Genomic DNA, 23,055 nt, shown 5'->3' with positions numbered 1-23,055 from the left:
ATAAGGGACAAGATCAGTACATTACTAAGGAAAGATCTCGGACTGGAAGAATAAAATGTAGAATTTGTTTGTGTGGAGCTAAGAAACAGCAAGCGGCAGCAAACATTGGCAGGAGTTGTTTACAGGCTACCAAAGCGTAGCTGCAGTGTGGGACATGGTATAATCAGGAGATTGGAAGTATGTAGCATGGGTAATACATGGGTGACTTCAATCTGCATATAGACTGGATAAACTTAGTCAGCACCAATGCTGTGGAGGACAAGTTCCTGGAGTATGTTAGGGATGTTTTTTTAGAGCAGAGGAACAGACTGGAGAACAGACTATTATAGATCCAGTGTTATGTAAAGAGAAAGGGTTAATTAATTATCTTGTAAAATAATTTTTAAGGATGAATGACCATAATATGATAGAATTTTACATTGTGTGAAAGTGAAGTAGTTGAATCTGAAGCCAGGGTGTTAAATTTGAACAAAAATATTATGAAGGTATGAGGGGCAAATTACCTGAGGTAGACTGGAAAAATACATTAAATGGTATGACGGTACATATGCAATGGATAATCTTTATAGTAGCTATACATTCCTTTAAGGCATTAAAACCCAAAAAGAAAAGTCAGTCAACTGTGGCTAACAAAGCAAGTTAATGATTGTATAAGATTAAAAGAAAAGGCTTATAAAGTTGCCAGAAATAGTAATAAACCTGAAGATTGGGAGGATTTTAAAATACAGCAGGGGACCAAGAACTTATTAAAGAAAGGGACAATAGAATATGAATGTGAGCTTGCAGAAAAAACATTTAAACTAATTGTACAAACCTCTCTAGCTACATAAAAAGGAAATGTTTGGGCAAGGCAAATATAGGTCCATTACAGGCAAAGTCCCCATTTATAATGGGGGATAGACAAAGCATGGGCGGTATGGTAGCACAGTGGTTAGCACTATCGCTTCACAGCGCCAGGGACCCGGGTTCAATTCCCGGCTTGGGTCACTGTCTGTGCGGAGTCTATACGTTCTCCCCATGTCTGCGTGGGTTTCCTCCGGGCGCTTCGGTTTCCTCCCACAAGTCCCGAAAGAGTGCTGTTAGGTGAATTGGACATTCTGAATTCTCCCTCTGTGTACCCGAACAGGCGCTGGAGTGTAGCGACTAGGGGATTTTCACAATAAATTCAGTGCAGTGTTAATGTAAGCCTACTTGTGACACTAATAAAGATTATTATTATTATTTATTTATGTGAGGAAGATGCAAAGCAACTTGAAAGAGATTTGGGCAGATTTAATGAGTGAGTAAGAACATGGCAGATGGAATATAATGTGGAAAAATGTAAGGTTATCCACTTTGATAAGCAGAACAGATGTCCAGAGTATTTCTTAAATGGTAAGAGATTAGAAAGTGTCAATGTACAAAGGGACCCTGGGTGCCCTCAACATTAAATCACTGAAAATTAAAATGCAGGTTCAATAAACAGATGGAAGCCTCGGTGATTACTTCAAATGCTTTAACAAAGTTTAATGCCTTAGTTGATATATGCAAGCCTCCTTTAAGCAAATGTGAACTATCTGCCTGACAGGTATTGCAGCGAACCAATAACCCACCCCTAAGAGTATACTGCCAAAGTACATCCCAAAAGGATTTTAAAAAAATTTAGAATATCCGTTTTCTTTTCCCAATTAAGGAGCAATTTGGCGTGGACAATTCACCTACCCTGCACATCTTTTTGGGTTGTGGAGGTGTGACCCATGCAGACACGGAGAGAATGTTCAAACTCCACACGGACAGTGACCTGGGACCAGGATTGAACCCGGGCCCTCTGCACAGTGAGGCAGCAGTGCTCACCATTGTGCCACCGTGCCGCCCTGGCATTACAAAATGATGTCCGAGGAGATGTGTGCCAGGACACTGCACTCAGCAGCTGCTGCTTTCAGATGTTGAGCTTGTCAATTAACAATTGTCAATCCCCCCCACCCTCCACTTTACAAATAGACAGGACCGTTGTGTTTAAGTGAGAAAATATATTTTGCAAGAAATTTATAAAAGTTGAGGCAGTTTTTTGTCATTGTTCAGCTGATGAAGTTAACGTTAAGTTAAATGTTAACTGGTTTCAAAGTTTTGTATTTATAAAATAATTTTCATTAATAAATGTTTTACAATAAACTTTACAAGCTTCTACAAATGTCTTACTGAAGCATCAAAACACAACATTTAATTGAGATAATTATAAATGGAGAATATAATTGAAGTAAACTAGGTACAAACATATTTAACACGGTGGCACACTAGTTAACACTGCTACCTCACAAAACCAGAGGCCCATGTTTAATTTGGACTTTGGGTGACTGTGTGGTGTTTGTACATTCTCCCCCTGTCTGCATGGGTGTCCTAGAACCATAGAATTCCTACAGTGCAGAAGGAGGCCATTCAGCCCATCATGTCTGCACCGACCAGTGGCTTCCTGACGCAAGCAGGAAGTTATGGCCCGATGATTTTACAAGATGGAAGGATTTAAGGAAAGAATTTCAAAGTATGAGATAAAATGGTTAGGGCTCTGCTGCTGAGGATTTGAGTGGAAAAAGAGAGTATACGTAACTAGAATTAAGAGTAGAGGACACCAGGCATGTAGGGCTAGAGCGGATTCTAGAGTAGGGCAAGAACAAGGCTATGAATGAATCTGGTAAACAAAACTGTGAATTTTGTCGCTGATATGCCAAGGGATGGTGAGCAAATAGAGGTTTCTAAGAATGAGCTGATGAGTGGAACATGTTAAGGTAGGATATATGTAGCTGAGTTTTTGAAGACAGTTATGGAAGATTAGAATATGGGAGGATTCTGTCTTCAATCTCTTAGTTTAACTCTTTGAGTAGCGTGTTATAATTAGCCTGAGCATCAGAGGGCTAAAGAGATGAAAAAGCAACCTGCATTTCTTTTAATCAATGGAATCTGTGCATGCACAGAATGTTCGGTAAGGCCAGGGGTCAGGCTTGGCTAGGATGCCACCACTCGGGAAAGGCCTAGAAATAAATGGCTGCTTGATGGTGGTGGAGGAGAATGCCAACATCCAACAATTGTTGCTGAAGTGACTATCTGCTAAAGCTGTGATTAAGGAGTTAACAGCTAGGCAAGCAGTTACATTACTCATGTTAGGGACTGGGTTTGTTTTAGTTTAGTTTTTCAGCCACTACCCTGCCATGTTGTTTTTAGTTTCATTTTTAAAGTTTTGCTCTGGTTTCTGAGGAAAGGAGTTTCGTTTCCCAGGCTGACTTCTGAAAGCTCCTCTCCCAAGGACATAAATCTGCAAATCATTGAGTGTTAACTGTATTAAGAAGTGGCATTTGACCAGCGTATGGATTTTGCTTAATTGAAAATTTAGAAGTAGATGGGAAAGTAAACTCAAAGACCTTTCTTTGTTTTAGAATTGTTTAATGTTTAGCTGTTAATTGAAAAGCTTTTTTTGTTGGATATTAATGGGGTTAATCCTGTTAATAATGACCTTTTTTATGTACAAAAGATCCCTGGGTGTTGGTGGAATCACTCATGGAGAAAAGTATCCTTTCTTCACAGTTTACAAAATTGAAACAATGTTGGGGACTCGTCTGATTTCCTAATATAAATTGGGGTCTGGTCTGGGTACCGTAGCACTGAGAAATAGAAGAATAAGGGAGAAAAAGTAATGGGTAACATGTGCTTTGAGCAGTTAGCTGCAGTTAATGTGCAACGTTTAGATGTGTAAAACTTCCTATTTCAGCTGCTTTCTTTCCTCCTGTCAGAATACCCTGCCAATTTCTGTGAAACATTCTGGGCGCGATTTAACCAAATGAGAACTATGTCCCAAAGCAAGCGTCCGACATGACCCCAAACCCTACCCCATAGCAGCATTTACACTTTTTTTTTTCTTTTTAGGTAATCTAAATGCCCTTTTCCCACAAACCTTTATCACCTTGCTCTCAAAGTAAAGCTCACACACATGGAGCGGCCTGATTTGATGCGTGTTTCACATGTACTTTAATAGCTAAGTGCTCATTTTTTCCTTTCTTTGCATTATTCACAGGTGTGGAGGAACAGTGGGGGCAATTGTCACTTGTCCATTGGAAGTGATTAAGACTAGACTCCAGTCCTCAGGCTTAACACTTCGTCCAGTCTACATTCCACAGGTCAACCTTAATACAATCAATGGACCGGGTGTGGTTCGACCAGCACGTGTAGCACCTGGACTTCTCCAGGTTCTAAAGTAAGTGAACTATTTGTGTTTTTTGTTCTTGTTATTTTCCTATATTTCTTCACTTAATTGGCTGTTCCTTTATTGGGTTGTGCCGCTGCAGCATATATTGCCCATTCAGTACCCTTGTCAGATCAACTATTGCCCAGCCAATGCACATCCCAGTTAAACATTCATTGATCCTTGTATTTGGGGCCTGTCATTGTATCAGCAAAGTTACAGAGCGAAGCTCTAAAAATTATCACCCACCCAAAAGCAAAATACTGTGGATGCTGGATATCTGAAATAAAAACAGCGCCTGTGGAGAGAAAAGTAAAGTTAATGTTTACATTTGTGACCTTTCAGCCACAAAAATGGGCACTTGGATTGCGATGCACAAATCACCCTTGACATTTTTGTGGTATCTGCTCATTACCACGAGTGTTGTGTGCAATTAGCACTAAATGCGCTGTTCACTTGCTGCACATTATTATACCCGATATTATTACTTGGGAATACTACGAATAACTAGCCTGTACTTAAAGGGAAAGTGCAGTGTGGTGCTAATTTAACTCAGAATAGTGCTATGCAACAATGAAAATTGACTGACCATGGGAGAAATGTTCTAGATGCAGAAGAGAGCAGGTACCCTCCAGGCACTCGATGAAACACCAATGGGAGCAGAAAGCAGTAGAGAAAAATACGAGAAGTCCAGCACTGAAGACCTACATTCAGTACCCAAGAAGTCTAATGACTGTGCCGAATGCAGGATTTTAGATATATTGGATTATAAACATTTGGCAATTTAGGGATTAAAAACCTGGGTTACAGTGTTTGACGGTGTGTTTGACTGCAGTAGTCATGTTTTTAAAAGATTCTTGTTTTTCAGACCAGAAAACTCTTTAGGAGCCAGAAGGAAGAGCCTGGGCTAATACACTTTTGTTTGACCAGGGGAGATCCTGGGGAGTTAATTTGTTTTTAGCTTGGGGAGAGTATGTCATTGCTGGGTGGAGCTAAGGTAGTCTGACATTTTGAGAGAGCTTTTGGGAGTTGCGTTCTGATCTGGCTACCCTTTTGGACCACAAGTAAAGTCTGTTGATCTCACAATAGGATAGTTTAAAAAATTTTTTTTTAAAGATTTTGCAGCACGATGGCGCAGTGGTTAGCACTGCTGCCTCACGGCATCGAGGACCCAGGTTCGATCCTGGCTCCGGGTCACTGTCCGTGTGGGGTTTTCACATTCTCCCCGTGTCTGCATGGGTTTCACCCCCACAACCCAAAAATAGTGGGTTTTTTAAAGGTTAATATTTAAAGCAGACTTCACCAAGGACATGACTGAAACAAACCATTTGAAACAGCTTTTTGAAGATATCCAGCCAGTGTCTGCAGGGGTTCTCACAGGTGTCAAATCTGTTCTAGAAAGCAAGTATTACTCTGTGCTGTTGCGATGTAGGATGAATTGAAGCTGTATGCTTTTCTTTGTTGTTTATTTGAGAATAGAAATAGTAATTGAGGGTATTGTATTTACTGAATTGAGTAGTATTGTTTAAGGGGTAATTGTAAGGTATTTTCGGGTGTGTTAAAGAGTTTAATATTGTGCTAATAAAGTTTTAAAATACCAAATCTCTATTTCTTCATGCAATCATTCCTGGAGCAAAGTATTCCTTCTACATAGGCTTACAAAATAAACTAAAATATTGGGGTTTTGGTTCAGTATCCTAGCCACTGTTTAGTTCTGGTCTGGGATCGTAATATGACCTCCTGAGTTGTCGTGGCCATATTTTCAAAGGCCATACCCAGTTGCACCAATAGCCTTAGCCCCTGCTTGATGCACTACAGGTATGGGCTTATGTGGGGTGCTCTTTCCAAGGGCCGGTGCAGACTCGATGGGCCGCATGGCCTCCTTCTGCACTGTAAATTCTGTGACTCACTTGCCCATGCTTAACTGCCGTTCTATTCTCAGTGTTAACATACTGGGTTCTTAATGAGTACTTTGTATAAGGAGGAGGTGTGTGTGTGTGGGGTGTGTGGGTTCACTCGCCCCCTAGACACCGATGTGATGTCAGAGGATTGGAGAGTAGTACATATAACATCCTTGTTCAAGAACTGATACAAGAACATTCCCAATAATACAGTAATCTTACTCAGTAACCACTCAGATTAACATTAATGGCAGATAAGGCTTCGGAAACGATTAGCAGGAATTTGACTTAATTAAGGTCAGCTTGGTTGCTGTTGAGGGTTCAAAATTGTGACCTTTCGTCCAGAGTCTGTCTGCATTTGGAAACTACACATAACATGTATTTGGTTTAAACAAAAATGCACTTTCTGAGTAAAATCTAACTTTTTTTTTTACAGTATTGAAAAGTTGAAAACATAGATACCGCACGCGCTGCACTTTAAGTTGCATTGCTTATTCTGTATGATTGTTGTTGTACAGAAATGTTAGAATGAACATTGTCACAAATGGATATTTAATCTTATAGTTTTTTTCCCCCCTCCTGAAGCTCAAATTACAACAAGTTCCTATCACACTGCATTTTCTAACATAACCCTCTTGTCATTGGCGGAACCCTTTACTGATCAGAAATCATAATTGTAAAATGTGGTACCACGCACAAGTGAAAACCCTGAAGTCCTGTGTAATAAGGCCACGTCTAACTTATTCTTCACTGGTCACAGGGTCCAGGGTTAATGTAGAACTTATTATTTGCATTGCTAGCTCTTTTCGGGCTGTCATTTTGTTTGGTATACAGCAATGTTGGGTATAAGAATTGGTTAAGCATCATAGAATCCCTACAGTGCAGAAGAAGGCCATTTGGCCCATTGAGTTAGTTGCAAAAGTTCAGTTGCTTTATTCCCTTATTTCAAAACGCTTTCTAATCTGATTTAATAACTCTTGCAGATCTATTTTAGAAAAGGAGGGACCACGGTCACTTTTCAGAGGACTGGGACCTAACTTGATTGGTGTTGCTCCATCCAGGTAAATTTAACTGTATTCATATTAAAAGGAAAAATTCTCTGGACTCTGTTTTGGTTTCTGTGTTACCAATAACTGTGCATATAGTCCTTAATGCTATGTGAATTTTTGTTGGCTTCTTAAAGAGAAACTCCGGCCTTTAGGAGCTTTTGTTGACAAATAAATTGAATGCATGTGCCTTCCTTTCATTTTATATTCACACATGGCCCTTGAAAACCAGGCGTGAATCTGGTCTCCTTTTACATCAAAACAGCTTCACTCTACTGAGTTATTAAAATAAACCATGTTCAGTTACTTCACCTTTCGGGAAAGGCGAGTGCTTTGAGCTGGGAATACCACTGTGGACTCGCTTCTCTTGTAATGAGATAAGCAAGGAAAACTATATTAATAGTTCAAATTATGCCAATAATACAGGACCAGAAATCATGGAATATAAACGTTAAATTATAAAACAGAAATTGGGTGATGGGCCGCATGAGGGGGCGGAATGTCAATTCAGAATTTGTTTCTACAGCAACAGAAATGGTATAGCTGTAGATTAGCTGGTACACTCTGATTTGGGGCGGAAGCCTCTCTCAGCATCTCCCAAACTCTCAACTTCAACCACTTTGAAGAACAAGAGCAGCAGACACACATCGCCACTTTCAAATTCCCCTGCAAGTCTGCCATTTCTGTTTTTGAACTATATTGATGTTACTTTGCTGTCGCCAGGTCATAATCCTGGAGTGCTTTTACTAACAGCGGTTTAGGTGTACCTACACCAAATGGACTGCAGTGATCAAGATGGTGATTCACCAACACCTGCTGTAGGGCAATTGGGGATGAGCACTAAATACTGGCCTTGTCAGCACTGCTTACACCCCATGAAAGAATGACAACCCACTTAAACTGATCATTTCAGTGAAATGATAAGAGATAAGATGTTGAATTAAGGCCTAGGTCTTGCTCCAACAACACTAAACAGAGGAAATTGTAGGATATTGGTTTACAAAAAATAACTGTTTGCTGATTTAACTTTACTTTAAGGTAATTTATTGTATGTGATGCACTGTGTGATTTTTATTCCCAATTAAGCCAATGGATTTTTAGAATCCTTGTTATGTATGAAGACTTCAAAAGAATAACGTGAAAAAAATATGTGCCAATCACATGATGTTGTTTAAAGCTGTGGAAAAGTTCAAGCTAGTGCATCGATATACAGAGTTCCAGTTGTCCTCATTTGCTAGGTATATAATCAAGCAAGTTCCTGCTTTGTGCTACTTACTCATCTCAATGAGGCCAACAGTGGCACGACTGCTCACCTGGTTTAGAGAGAAGAAATTCACCACTGTGTCCAGCATCCCCTGCAGGAAAGTGTGTGCACTTCTGATGAGGATAGGAATTAGTATGCTCCACCACCCTTTGGAGCCATACTGGACGTGAAACGTTAACTCTGTCTCTCTCCACAGATGTTGCCAGACCCACTTGAGTTCCAGCATTTTCTGTTTTTATTTTGAATTTCCAGCATCTGCGGGACTTTTTTTAAATTTTGAATATCACAGTAGTTGGTCGGCATTCTGCTAATAAATTTTCATTGTGGGGAAAGAAAGCAAGTGATGTGTAAGGAGAAACGGTACACAATTGTTTCTTGGCAAGCAAATGTGCATGCAGTACCCGCCACAAACTTAACCCATTGGATTCCTTGCGTTTCAACGTATCAATCAGTTGTTAATAGATTTTTTAAAAAGTAAATTTAGAGTACCCAATTCTTTTTTTTGTTCCCAATTAAGGGGAAATTTAGCGTGGCCAAGTTGACCTACTCTGCACATCTTTGCAAACTCCACACAGGCAGCGCCTTCAAGGGTCCTCGGCACCGTGAGGCAGCAGTGCTAACCACTGTGCGACCGTGCCACCCAGTTTTTAATAGATTTATAGGGAACAAAAGATCAACTCCGTGAGGTAGGGAGTGCTGCTGGTGATGGGAATGGACCTCAGTTTGTAATTCAGCTTTGATTGCCTGTCTGGAATGCTGGGAACAAGATTCAGATTTAAGATACTTGTTTTTGTAGCAATGAAGACTCTGCTACATTTTACAGTACAGCTATACCGTGACATTTTCTGAGAATGATTCCAAGCTGTTTAATGCAAGGGAATTTTGCCCACCCGGAGCTGGACCTTGACAATTAACCATTCGTGTCTTGACCTAGTTTTTGATTGAGTGGGAAAGTGTGGAGCCCAGTTCTGATTTCACTCAGCATCCACTTGTGCAAACTTTCTTTAAAAAAATTCAAATTGTCACATTGCATTGCAGCTCTTGATCTTGGAGGACTCAGTTCCATCTTTGGGAGGTAGTTGAAAAGATGATCCTTTCACTTTATTTAGAGACATTATTTTTCAGACAAAGTATTAAATTCTATTTTAATTGATATTAAACACACATTGCAACGAGTAATCTTGAAAAGCTGATCAGCTTGCCCAGACGCTTCAGTGTACACAATTGCAATTTGGAACAAAAACAGAAAATAGCACGTCAGTTATCATTAGTTAATGATGGAGGCAACCAGTCGTCAAGCTGTACACCTGAAACAATCTAGGTGTTCATGTGTTCTCTCCACAGATGATGACAGATCTGTTTCTTCAGCACTTTATTTTTATTTCACATTGCCATAAGATTGTTTTTTTCTTTTTAGAGATGGAATTTCATTGGGCAAACCCAATTCTTTCACTACTTCCAAGCATGTCTTTAATTTCAGCAATTTTTAACGAGTGGCACTGTTCTCAAATGAATTGGTTTTGTTTTGTAAGCATATATAAAGAATGAGTCTGCGCATCTTGCTATTCTCCAACTGAAAAACCAAACAATCTGCAGCCAAGCATCTGCTGATGCCAGCCTTGGTTGAAAATGGGTTTAGGCTGCTTTATTTTCATTGTTCCTTGCCTTATTTGTACAGGGTTTTTGTTTCCAATTCTTTCTGTCAGCAGGCCATTAAAGGAAACATGGAAGAACTGCAGAAAATGCTAGAAGCACTCAGCAGGCTTGGCAGCATCTGTGGAGAGAGACATGGAATTGATGTTTCAGGTCAATGACCTTTTGTCAGAAAGTTCTGTTGCATGGTCATCGACCTGAAATGGTAATTGTGTTACACTCTCCGCAGATTCTGCCAAACCTGCTGAGTATTTACCAACATTCACGTTTTTTTTTCTTCAATTTCTACCATCTGCAGTATATTGCTTACTCCATTTTATCTGAATGGGTCATCAGTGAATCTTTGTCATGTCGCTACAGCCTTCGCTCAGCCTTGGGACACTGAGGGCAATTCTGCCTATTGATACCCTGGCTCAGATTAGGCTCTGACTGAGGCCTTCTGGACCGTAGAGTGCATATAACTACAGCCGCCACTTGATGTGTGTGTACTTTAAAGGGGTTGGTAACTGTACAGAGAAGTTCTTGTGCTAAACAAATTAACCTTCATAGTATATAAAATCAATGATGCGAATATAATTGCTCCATTTCCAGATTGAGCAGGAAGCTATTCCGATAAACCTTGAAGCAGCAAGCCAAATGCATTCACAAGTCTTTTCTGCGATCTTCCTAGATGATGATGGGGTATGGGTTGTTTCACTTCAATTAAATTTATGTCTTCTGGGGTCCACAAGTATAGTGTAACAGTTCTCTGTACAACCCTAATCCATTATAGGCCAAAATTGCTATTTGCTGGCACAGTCAGCATCTGAAACAATAAGTTATATCCTTGATTTCTCAATACCCAGTTCGAATTCTATAAATCCTTCTGTACCCAAATTATGATTTAATCATTCAGTTCACCTGTTATCTGTAATGAAATGCAGCAAACTAAATGCATGATCATTATCTACAGGGCGATCTACTTTGCTGCATACTCCAAAGCCAAGGAGAAATGTAATGCAATCTTTGTACCACACTCTAATGTTGTCAACATGTGTTCTGCTGGTTTTGCAAGTAAGTGCTAATTAATTACTAAGCATTAGCTTAAAATGTTCACTTAAGAGTAAACGTACAAGAAGTTTGGATTTCCGCGTGAGGACTGTTTTCGGTATATGCAGGTGCTGGACTACACTAGAAAGGTTCTTCCGACCTTTCCAATAGCACCTGCCTCCTCGTTGGAGGAGATGCTGTTGGTAATGGGATCGGAGAGTGGGATCACCTCGGCAATTTATGGGAGGATTTTGGAGGAGGATAAGGTGTCTATAGAGGGGGTTAAGGCCAAGTAAGAGGAGTTGGGGATGGTGCTGGAGGAGGGAATTGTGGTTTGAGGTGCTGTGGAGGGTGAATGCCTCAACCTTGTACACGAGGCTGGGGTTGATTAGAGTTGAAGGTGGAGCACAGGGCGCATTTGTCAAGGTCAAGGATGAGCCGGCTGTTTGAAGGGGTAGAGGAAATTTGCAAACTGTGTGGGAGGGGCCTAGCTATTCATGTGCACATGTTCTGGGTTGGTGCAGGTTGTATTTGGGGGGGGGGGGGTGCAATATTTTAGTCCTGTTTTGTTTTGTATAATGTTAAAATGCTAAACATTTGAATAAAAATGCTTTCCCCCCAAAAAAAAGTAAATATAAAAAAGAGGAGTTTTGTGCCTCTTCCCAGAACCTAGATGCCATCTTGTCATTGGTTCCGTGTACCATTTTTGTTAATTTTATAAGAGATGATTTAATTAAAGTTTTCAAGATATGAAGGGTAACGAATAGGGTAGATAGAGCGCAGCTGTTTCCACTAGCTGAGGAGTCTGAAGAAATTGTCTAAAAATTAGAACCAGGCCGTTTGAAATTAGGAAACACTTCTATGCTCAAAGGGGGGCAAAAGTTTGGAGATCTCTGCCACAAATTGCAGTTGATATTAGAACAGTTATTAATTTTAATCTGCGATTGATCGATTTTTGTTAACCAATAGTGTTAAGAGATGTGGCCGTTTTGAGTTAAATCACAGATCAATCATGATCAAATTATTCAAGTTTTTTTTGATAGATAAAAGTTTATATTCTGAACTGTACAACTTTAATAGAACTTTAATATCACTTAATGCACAAAATGTAACTGCTATTAAACGTGCTGCTGTATTAAAATATTGACCCTGAAGCTGATGGACATGCTTAACCATTGGATTTATTATCCATATTTCAGAAAATATGAAATAGAAATACATGTACCTCTTTTCTGCACTAGGTTTTATTACAAATACATTGATGAACCCTATTTGGTTGGTCAAAACAAGGATGCAGTTGGAAAGCAGGTAGGCTATACAAATGCATATGTTTTAGGATATTTGCATTCACAATCGCAACTACAAAATGCTCAATCCCATGTTGGTTCCTCACTTTCTGTTTTCAGGAAACGAGGTGAGAAGGCAACAAATGCTTTCCAGTGTGCAAAGAATGTTTATCAAACTGAAGGATTCAAAGGCTTTTACAGAGGTTTAACTGCCTCGTATGCTGGCATCTCCGAGACTGTGATTCATTTTGTTATTTATGAAGCCTTGAAGAAACATTTAGAGGAGTGGAGGTTTGCTGTAAGGGAAAACAACAAGAGTGCGTCAGACTTTCTAGGATTGATGATGGCGGCTGGCTTTTCAAAGACTTGTGCCTCTTGTACCGCATACCCTCACGGTAAGTCTTGTTCAACCCCTTTGATTTGTTAAGCATTGCCCCACTGTTCATGTAAGGAGCTAATGGAAGTGAATAAAAATGTTATCTCAACTTCTATCAGTGCCACCATGTTGTATTTTTGGGTTTTGTTCTGGAAAATTGCACACTACAATGCATCTGATTTGCCATTATTTGAAAGGTTTGCGGGTTTCTTCCTTGAGGGAATTCAATAAAATGCATTTTACTGATTTTTAAAACAAAGTTCTGTTGAATCTTCAGATCAGTTTAACACAGCCATGACCTTTTTTCATTGTGTTACACTGCTTTGTTTTTGTGACTTCAGATCTACAGCCTTGCACTTTCTGGTGATCATCAAAAATGCTTGAAATTCAAGTGGAACTGCCAAACTCATTTATCACAAACTTTACAATTTAATTTGTATTCTGTCACTGACTTTTACAGAGGACTGCTTTTATGTATTATATTTATCATGATGGTTTCACATGTTTGCTTTTGTACTTTATTTGAAATTTAGAAAGAAAATAAATGTTACTCCAATCCCACCAGCACTGATTGTCTGAAAACATTAGGGAGGGGAAAAAAATGCACAAATATTTTCTTCTTTCTCATTATCTCTCACTAACTTAGATTCACTTTGCTTACATTTTGGTCTCTAGTTCTTATTTATCCGTTCCCCAAAGAAATTCTCTCTTCTGAAAGCACTGGTTTATGCCCCGGTACAGATTCCTGGCTTTTGGCAGCCGTTCAGCACTGAACCCAAATGCCCTTAGCTTTAAAGTCACCATATCAGCAATACTAAAACTAATTTCAGTTCCTCAATCACTTTTGTAGTTAAGGTCAGATAATTTCATAATACTTAGGATCTTCTCTCTTCCCTTCTCCAAACCTAGAATTGGGAAATTACAGATGTTGCCTATCTTTTTTTTTTAAGATATATTTTATTCAAGATTTTTTGGCCAAACATAACAGTACATAGTGTTTCCTTTATACATCAATAAAACAATATAAATAACAATGGCCAGTTTTAAACAAATAAATAAATAATATTTGAACAAAATCAAAAACAAAACTAAATGGCAACTGCCTTGTCCACGATAAATACTCTCCAAAAATACAATCCAACAATCCAATATACAATTACATATACCAAATACCTATGCATATACAATAACATCCCTGAGAGTCCTTCTGATTCCTTCCACCCCCCCCACCCCTGGGTTGCTGCTGCTGTCTTCTTCTTTTCCAATCCCTCTATCTTTCTGTGAGGTATTCGACGAATGGTTGCCACCGCCTGGTGAACCCTTGAGCCGACCCCCTTAGAACGAACTTAATCCGTTCCAACTTTATAAACCCTGCCATGTCATTTATCCAGGTCTCCACACCCGGGGGCTTGGCTTCCTTCCACATTAACAATATCCTGCGCTGGGCTACTAGGGACGCAAAGGCCAAAACATCAGCCTCTTTCGCCTCCTGCACTCCCGGCTCTTCTGCAACCCCAAATATAGCCAGCCCCCAGCTTGGTTCGACCTGGACCCCCACCACCTTCGAAAGCACCTTTGCCACCCCCACCCAAAACCCCTGTAGTGCCGGGCATGACCAGAACATGTGGGTGTGATTCGCTGGGCTTCTCGAGCATCTCGCACACCTATCCTCTACTCCAAGAAATTTACTGAGCCGTGCTCCAGTCATATGCGCCCTGTGTAACACCTTAAATTGTATCAGGCTTAGCCTGGCACACGAGGACGATGAGTTTACCCTACTTAGGGCATCAGCCCACAGCCCCTCCTCAATCTCCTCATCCAGCTCTTCCCATTTCCCTTTCAGCTCATCTACCATGATCTCCCCCTCGTCCCTCATTTCCCTATATATGTCTGACACCTTACCGTCCCCCACCCATGTCTCTGAGATCACTCTATCCTGCATCGGGAGCTGCGGGAATTCCCTCACCTGTTGCCTCGCAAAAGCCCTCAGTTGCATATACCGAAATGCATTCCCTTGGGGCAACCCATATTTTTCCGTCAGCGCTCCCAGACTCGCAAACGTCCCATCTACGAACAGATCTCTCAATTGTGTTACCCCTACTCTTTGCCATGCTCCAAATCCCCGATCTATTCTCCCCGGAACAAACCTATGGTTATTTCTTATCGGGGACCGCACCGAGGCTCCCGTCTTTCCCCTATGCCGTCTCCACTGCCCCCAAATTTTCAGTGTAGCCACCACCACCGGGCTTGTGGTGTATTTCTTCGGTGAGAACGGCAACGGCGCCGTCACCATAGCTTGTAGGCTAGTCCCCCTGCAGGACGCCCTCTCCAATCTCTTCCACGCCGCTCCCTCCTCTTCTCCCATCCACTTAAACACCATTGAGATATTGGCGGCCCAGTAATACTCACTTAGGCTCGGTAGTGCCAGCCCCCCCCTATCCCTACTACACTGCAAAAATCCCCTCACTCTCGGGGTCTTCCCGGCCCACACAAAACTCATCATACTCTTCTCAATTCTTTTAAAATAAGCCTTCGTGACCACCACAGGGAGGCACTGAAACACAAAAAGGAATCTCGGGAGGGCCACCATTTTAACCGCCTGCACCCTCCCTGCCAGTGACAGGGACACCATGTCCCATCTCTTAAAGTCCTCCTCCATCTGCTCCACCAACCGCGTTAAATTTAGCCTATGCAATGTACCCCAATTCTTGGCTATCTGGATCCCCAAGTACCGAAAGTCCCTTGTTACCTTCCTCAACGGTAAGTCCTCTATTTCTCTGCTCTGCTCCCCTGGATGCACCACAAACAACTCACTTTTCCCCGTGTTCAATTTATACCCTGAAAAAACTCCAAACTCCCCAAGTATCCGCATTATCTCTGGCATCCCCTCCGCCGGGTCCGCCACATATAACAACAAATCGTCCGCATACAGAGATACCCGGTGTTCTTCTCCTCCCCTGAGTACTCCCCTCCACTTCCTGGAACCCCTCAATGCTATTGCCAGGGGCTCAATCGCCAGTGCAAACAATAATGGGGACAGAGGACATCCCTGCCTCGTCCCTCTATGGAGCTGAAAATATTCAGACTCCCGTCCATTCGTGACTACGCTCGCCATCGGGGCCCTATACAGCAGCTGTACCCATCTAATATACCCATCTCCAAAGTCGAATCTCCTCAGCACCTCCCACAAATAATCCCACTCCACTCTATCAAATGCTTTCTCGGCATCCATCGCCACCACTATCTCCGCTTCCCCCTCTGGTGGGGGCATCATCATTACCCCTAGCAGCCTCCGTATATTCGTATTCAGCTGTCTCCCCTTCACAAACCCAGTTTGGTCCTCATGGACCACCCCCGGGATACAATCCCCTATCCTCATTGCCATTACTTTGGCCAGAATCTTAGCGTCCACATTCAGGAGGGAAATAGGCCTATAGGACCCGCATTGCAGCGGGCCTTTTTCCTTCTTTAGGAGGAGCGATATCGTTGCCTCTGACATAGTCGGGGGCAGCTGTCCCCTTTCCCTCGCCTCATTAAAGGTTCTCATCAGTAGCGGGGCCAGCAAGTCCACATATTTCCTATAAAATTCAACTGGGAATCCGTCTGGTCCCGGGGCCTTCCCCGCCTGCATGCTCCTAATTCCTTTCACTACTTCCTCCGTTTCAATCTGTGCTCCCAGTCCCACCCTCTCCTGCTCCTCCACCTTAGGAAATTCCAGCTGGTCCAGAAAACACATCATTCTCTCCTTCCCATCAGGGGGCTGAGCTTCATATAATCTTTCATAGAATGCCTTGAACACTCCATTCACTCTCTCCGCTCCCCGCTCCATCTCTCCCTCCTCATCTCTCACTCCCCCTATCTCCCTCGCTGCTCCCCTTTTCCTCAGTTGGTGGGCCAGCAAACTGCTCGCCTTCTCCCCATATTCGTACTGTACACCCTGTGCCTTCCTCCACTGTGCCTCTGCATTACCCGTAGTCAGCAAATCAAATTCTACATGTAGCCTTTGCCTTTCCCTGTATAGTCCCTCCTCCGGTGCCTCCGCATTGCCTGTCCACCCTCAGAAGTTCTTTCAGCAACCGCTCCCGTTCCCTACCCTCCTGCTTTCCTTTATGTGCCCAGATTGATATCAGCTCCCCTCTAACCACTGCCTTCAGCGCCTCCCAGACCACTCCCATATGGACCTCCCCATTATCATTGAGTTCCAAGTACCTTTCAATACACCCCCTCACCCTTAAGCACACCCCCTCGTCCGCCAATAGTCCCATGTCCATTCTCCAGGGTGGACGCTGTTCTTTTTCCTCCCCTATCTCCAAGTCCACCCAATGTGGAGCGTGATCCGAAATAGCTATAGCCGTATACTCCGTCCCCGTCACCTTCGGGATCAGCGCCCTTCCCAAAACAAAAAAGTCTATCCGTGAATAAACTTTGTGGACATAGGAGAAAAACAAAAACTCCTTACTCCTAGGTCTACTAAATCTCCAGGGGTCTACTCCTCCCATCTGCTCCATAAAGTCCTTAAGCACCCTAGATGCTGCCGGCCTCCTTCCGGTCCTGGACCTCTATCTGTCCAGCCCTGGTTCCAGCACAGTGTTAAAATCTCCACCCATTACCAGCTTCCCCGCCTCTAGGTCCGGGATACGTCCTAGCGTGCGCCTCATAAAGTTGGCATCATCCCAGTTCGGGGCATATACGTTCACTAAGACCACCGCCTCCCCCTGTAATTTGCCACTCACCATCACGTATCTGCCCCCACTATCCGCCACTATGGTCTTTGCCTCAAACATTACCCGCTTCCCCACTAGTATAGCCACCCCCCTGTTTTTCGCATCTAGCCCCGAATGAAACACCTGCCCCACCCATCCTTTGCGTAGTCTGACCTGGTCTATCAGTTTCAAATGCGTCTCCTGTAGCATAACCACATCTGCCTTAAATTTCTTTAGGTGTGCGAGTATCCGTGCCCTCTTTATCGGCCCGATCAGCCCTCTCACATTCCACGTCATCAGCCGGGTTGGGGGGCTCTTTACCCCCCCCCCCCCCCCCCCCCCCTTGTCGACTAGCCATCCCCTTTTTTTAACCAGCTCCTCACCCGGTTCCCACGTAGCTGTGTCCCCCCCAGGTGGCGCCGCCCACCCCACCCCATACCAGCTCTCCCTTCTCCCCAGCAGCAGCAACCCAGTTAACCCCCCCCCCCCAACCACCCCCGCTAGATCCCCCACTAGCGTAATTGCACCCTCCATGTTGCTCCCAGAAGTCAGCAAACTCTGGCTGACCTCGGCTTCCCCCGTGACCTCGGCTCGCACTGTGCGACGCCCCCTCCTTCCTGCTTCCCTGTTCCCGCCATAATTATCATAGCGCGGGAACAAAGCCCGTGCTTCCCTTTTGGCCCCGCCCCCAATGGCCGACGCCCCCAGCTCCTCCACCTCCCTCCCTCCCTCCCCCACAACAAGGGGAAGAGAGAAAAGTTACCGGGTCGCAGGATTAACAACTTAAAAATCATCTCTCCTCTTTTCCCCCCCCCCCCCCTTTTTTCCCCTCTTCGCCCCACCACTTTGTCTCAAACGTTCTTTTTTTATATAACCCACTTATTCCAATTTCTCTTCAACAATAAATGTCCATGCCTCATCCGCCGTTTCAAAGTAGTGGTGTTTCCCTTGATGTGTGACCCACAGTCTTGCCGGCTGCAGCATTCCAAATTTGACCTTCCTTTTATGAAGCATCGCCTTGGCCCGATTAAAGCTCGCCCTCCTTCTCGCCACCTCCGCACTCCAATCCTGATATACGCGGATCACCGCGTTCTCCCACCTACTGCTCCGAGTTTTCTTTGCCCATCTGAGGACCATCTCTCTGTCCTTATATCGGAGAAATCTCACCACTATGGCTCGGGGAATTTCTCCAGCCCTCGGTCTTCGCGCCATAACTCGATAGGCTCCCTCCAACGGACCCGTCGGGGCCTCCGATCCCATTATCGAGTGCAGCATCGTGCTCACATATGCCCCGACGTCCGCCCCCTCTGCACCCTCGGGAAGACCAAGAATCCTTAAATTCTTCCTCCTCGCATTATTCTCCAGCACCTCCAGCCTTTCCACACCCCTTTTATGGTGTGCCTCGTGCATCTCCGTCTTCACCACCAGGCCCTGTATATCGTCCTCGTTCTCGGCAGCCTTTGCCTTCACGACCCGAAGCTCCTGCTCCTGGGTCTTTTGCTCATCCTTTAGCCCTTCAATCGCCTGTAATATCGGGGCCAACAGCTCCTTCTTCATCTCCTTTTTAAGTTCTTCCACGCAGCGCTTCAAGAACTCGTGTTGTTCAGGGCCCCATATTAAACTGCCACCTTCCGACGCCATCTTGGTTTTTGCTTGCCTTCCTTGCCGCTGCTCTAAAGGATCCGCCGCAATCCGGCCACTTTCCTCTCCTTTTTCCATCCGTGTCCAGGGGGGACTCCCTTCTGGTTTACCGCACAGTGCTTTTAGCCGTTAAAATTGCCGTTAGGGCTCTTATTAAGAGCCCAAATGTCCGTTCCACCGGGAGCTGCTGAAACGTGCGACTTAGCTGGTCATCGCCGCACCCAGAAGTCAGATGTTGCCTATCAAGTGCTACAGCCATATTATGTATTGTCTGTGACTCCCAAGTTCTCGCATTGATGGAATACAATGAAATAAACACACCAGTCTTACAATGGAGCAGTTGTTAGCTGTCAGTCTCTGTTCCAACATTAGGCTTGTTCTCATTTCACCATTCTAATTTAGACCATTCAACCCATTGTTCCTGTGCTAGTTCTGAAAGGAGCAACCTATAATTCCCATTCCTCTGCTCTTTCTAATTATTTCCTATTCAAGAATACAACCAATTCATGTTTGAAAGTAACTATTGAATAATTAGAAACAAAAGAGATTGTCATTGACTTCTGGAAGCGTAGTGGAGAACATGCCCCTGTCTACATCAATGGGAACGAAGTAGAAAGGGTCGAGAACTTCAAGTTTTTAGGTGTCCAGATGACCAACAACCTGTCCTGGTCCCCCCATGCCGACACTATAGTGAAGAAAGCCCACCAACGACTCTACTTTCTCAGAAGATTGAGGAAATTTGGCATGTCAGCTACGACTCTCACCAACCACAGAAAGCATTCTTTCTGGTTGTATCACAGCTTGGTATGGAGCCTGCTCTGCCCAAGACCGCAGGAAACTACTAAAGGTCGTGAATTTACCCCAATCCATCACGCAAACTAGCCTCCCATCCATTGACTCCGTCTACAATTCCTGCTGCCTCGGAAAGTCAGCAGCATGATTAAGGATCCCACGCACCTCGGACATGCTCTCTTCCACCTTCTTCCATCAGGAAAAAGATACAAAGGTTTGAGGTCGCGTACCATCCGACTCGAGAACAGCTTCTTCCCTGCTGCCATCAGACTTTTGAATGGACCTACCTCGTATTAAGTTGATCTTTTCTCTATACCCTAGCTATGACTGTAACATTACATTCTGCAGCCTCCGCTTCCTTCCCTATGTACGGTATGCATTGTTTGTACAGCATGCAAGAAACAATACTTTTCACTATATACTAATTCATGTGACAATAATAAATCAAATCAAAGTAACCTATTATGTTTCTAGAAAAGCATGCCCACAAAAGCATTATAACAGACTCCTGGTGTTTGAAAGCATTACTATTCCCACCAGGGAGGTGCTCGACTTGTGCTGTATTAACCATTCAGTGGAATTCAACTATTGCTCTCCTAAGCACAATGTTAGGGAGAGGAAAATAATGAGCTAGATTCTGTGCACACCTAACTATTCAGTGACGTCAGTTGGAAGATGTATATATGAGGACAGGTGACCTATTCCTTTGGTAAAAGACTCATGACCTGAACGACTGGCACTTGCTTGAGGAACAGGATTGTTTTTTAGGGGTCAATTCAATAATGCGGAGAGGAGCATCAGAGTGAAAACTGAAGTGAAGAAAAAACTCTAATTCTTTTTCACATTTCTTTTTCAGAGGTAATAAGGACACGATTACGGGAGGAAGGCACAAAGTATAAGTCATTTTTGCAAACAGCACGCCTAGTGGCAATAGAAGAAGGTTATAGTGCTTTCTACAGAGGACTACAAGCACAGCTAATTCGCCAGATTCCAAACACTGCAATAATGATGACTACATATGAACTGATTATTCATGTTTTGGGATAGTGTTTGAAATAAAAGGACACTCGGCAACAAAAGGATTCTGTTTTGTCGCGCTGCAATATCATAATGAGCCACAAACTAAGAGAAAATGTGGCAAGTCACTGACCAGATTAGAAATTGTTAATGTCAAGTACAAAGGTGAGATTATCTCTCTGGATTGGAGTCAAATGGGCACTTTGGGTCCTGAAACTGGCATCCCTGGGTTAACTAGGAATAAACTTGCTGGGGTCATGGTTCCTGATTGCTGTCTGGTGACTTCTGCACAAAGTGTGCTGGTGGGCACTGAGTGATACATAAGGTCATGTATGGTCTGCTGCCACTCTGATCAGGCTCTCATACAGGGCGCTTGGGGAAGTTATTAGATGCCAGTGCCAGTGAAACTACCAAAGCAAGAGTCATCGCTGATGGGGAATTGACAAAACAAAGAAAACTCTTTCTCTGAAGCTAATCTGTGTAGTTATATCACTGCATTGGTCTCTAGGCATTGCTATTTATTTTGATGATAAAATGAAGTAAACTTGCAAACTTAATTTGAGATATCATTTTTCTCTTGGAATGCATAGGATTTTTCTTTCAGCTTTCTGAAAATATTCGGAAGCTGTTTGAAGGGAATGTGTATATATTTGTAACGTATATGGTTTCTGTAGATATGTTTGGTTAATATGTGTTTCTACAATATGGTATAAAATACATGCTACATACAGTTGCAAAAGAAACTGAGAGCAAATGTTAATTTATTTGGTTTAATGTGTCTCTAACAAAATGTGGAAACTGGAAAATGTTACCCCTTCAGTTAATATGGTATTTACAAAACCTGGAAGGGAAATGTATGCCGAGACAGTCGATACTGCCATGCTACTTAGTCACTTTTAATTAATTTAGTTTACAACCGAGTCTCCTAAAAATAATTTGGAATTAACTGCTCATTGAATTGAATTTATCAGGACTCAATCTTACCTAAACGTTGGTACTTTGTTTTATTTTAGATTACCAACATCTGCAGTACCTAAAATTTATTTTATCAAAGTTTTTTTGACCGTTCTTTCAATATATTGCACAGTTCAGTGTTGAATCAGCAGAATGGTATGACTTGAATGTTAAAACCTGCAGTGGTGATCATTTTCAAAAGATGTTTCTTTTACTATTAATTTTAGAAGTGTGCCTTACTTAGTTGATGAGCTATCAAACTAACATTGTAATGGAATGAAATTGTTATCGATGATCAATACTGCAGGTTTGAGTATGGTCTGGTAATCAAAATAGTTTTTTTTTTAAACTTTCCACACTTGTTGCAGATAGTTATTTTTTCCCAGATGTAACGACTATACTTGTGGGGAGGTGAAAGAGACTCGATGACAATGCCCTCCTACAACAATATAAGTGTTAGTGACAATGGATAGAAATGTTCTGACTAACCCCAGAATTTGGGGTAGTGTTACTGGGCGATACTTTTTAAAATAAATAGTAATGACTTTGTCATGTTACATTGTTGCTTGTGTTACTGTTAAATTTGTTTATATTCAAAATATTCTGAATCGGTGCATCTGATTGATTGCCTCCATCCTAAATTTCTGACCAAGCACTTCAAATATTTTGATCTTTGAATCAATCCACTTTAGGAGCATGTTTCATTGAGCTGAATACCAAAGGAACAGGAAGCAATTCCTCTTGCTTCCTTAAACCTCTCTTGTGCCAATCAACTGTTTTGTTTTGAAAAGTACTTTCTTGGCTATATCACTGACAAAAAAAACCCAGGCAATGTTTGTATTTCAGAAAAGATAGGAGGGCTAAAGCCTAACACACAGATGAGTCTCTTCCCCCGCTCCCCCCCCCCCCTTCCCGCACCCACGTTCTGCAGATTTTGATAGTAAATTGTATAAAGTTGAATTCCCCCTGCCCCCGAGCAGTTACCGCAAATGGATTTAATGTGACTACCCTGATGGAATGATGTGTTCAGTTCTGAGTCTGGCAGTGAGCAGTGTTCTCTTGAAGCACCGCATCCTTTTTGGAAGGAAGTAGAAAATTGAAAGTACCATGTAGTCGATGTCAATTATAACTTTCAAATAACCAAAAGAAAAAATCTGACAGGATGCTGTCGGACCTGCCGAGA

At 42.7% G+C, this 23,055-nt stretch overlaps 1 protein-coding gene across 1 annotated transcript; it reads left to right on the top strand.

The window, feature by feature from the left end:
- The first annotated feature begins 197 nt into the window (after positions 1 to 197).
- On the top strand, positions 198 to 22,436 carry slc25a33 (solute carrier family 25 member 33). Its single transcript, XM_072477725.1, has 7 exons — positions 198 to 271; positions 4,043 to 4,222; positions 7,095 to 7,172; positions 11,027 to 11,127; positions 12,345 to 12,411; positions 12,510 to 12,784; positions 20,758 to 22,436. Exons 1-7 carry the CDS (start codon positions 198 to 200, stop codon positions 20,946 to 20,948), a joined length of 966 nt encoding a protein of 321 aa, XP_072333826.1. The 3' UTR covers positions 20,949 to 22,436.
- The last annotated feature ends 619 nt before the right edge of the window (positions 22,437 to 23,055 follow it).

This window comes from Scyliorhinus torazame, chromosome 16, assembly GCF_047496885.1.
Source record: "Scyliorhinus torazame isolate Kashiwa2021f chromosome 16, sScyTor2.1, whole genome shotgun sequence".
Classification (NCBI taxonomy): Eukaryota; Metazoa; Chordata; class Chondrichthyes; order Carcharhiniformes; family Scyliorhinidae; genus Scyliorhinus; species Scyliorhinus torazame.
The sequence above is the reverse complement of the archived record's forward strand: the minus strand, read 5'-3'. Positions and strand labels throughout refer to the sequence as shown.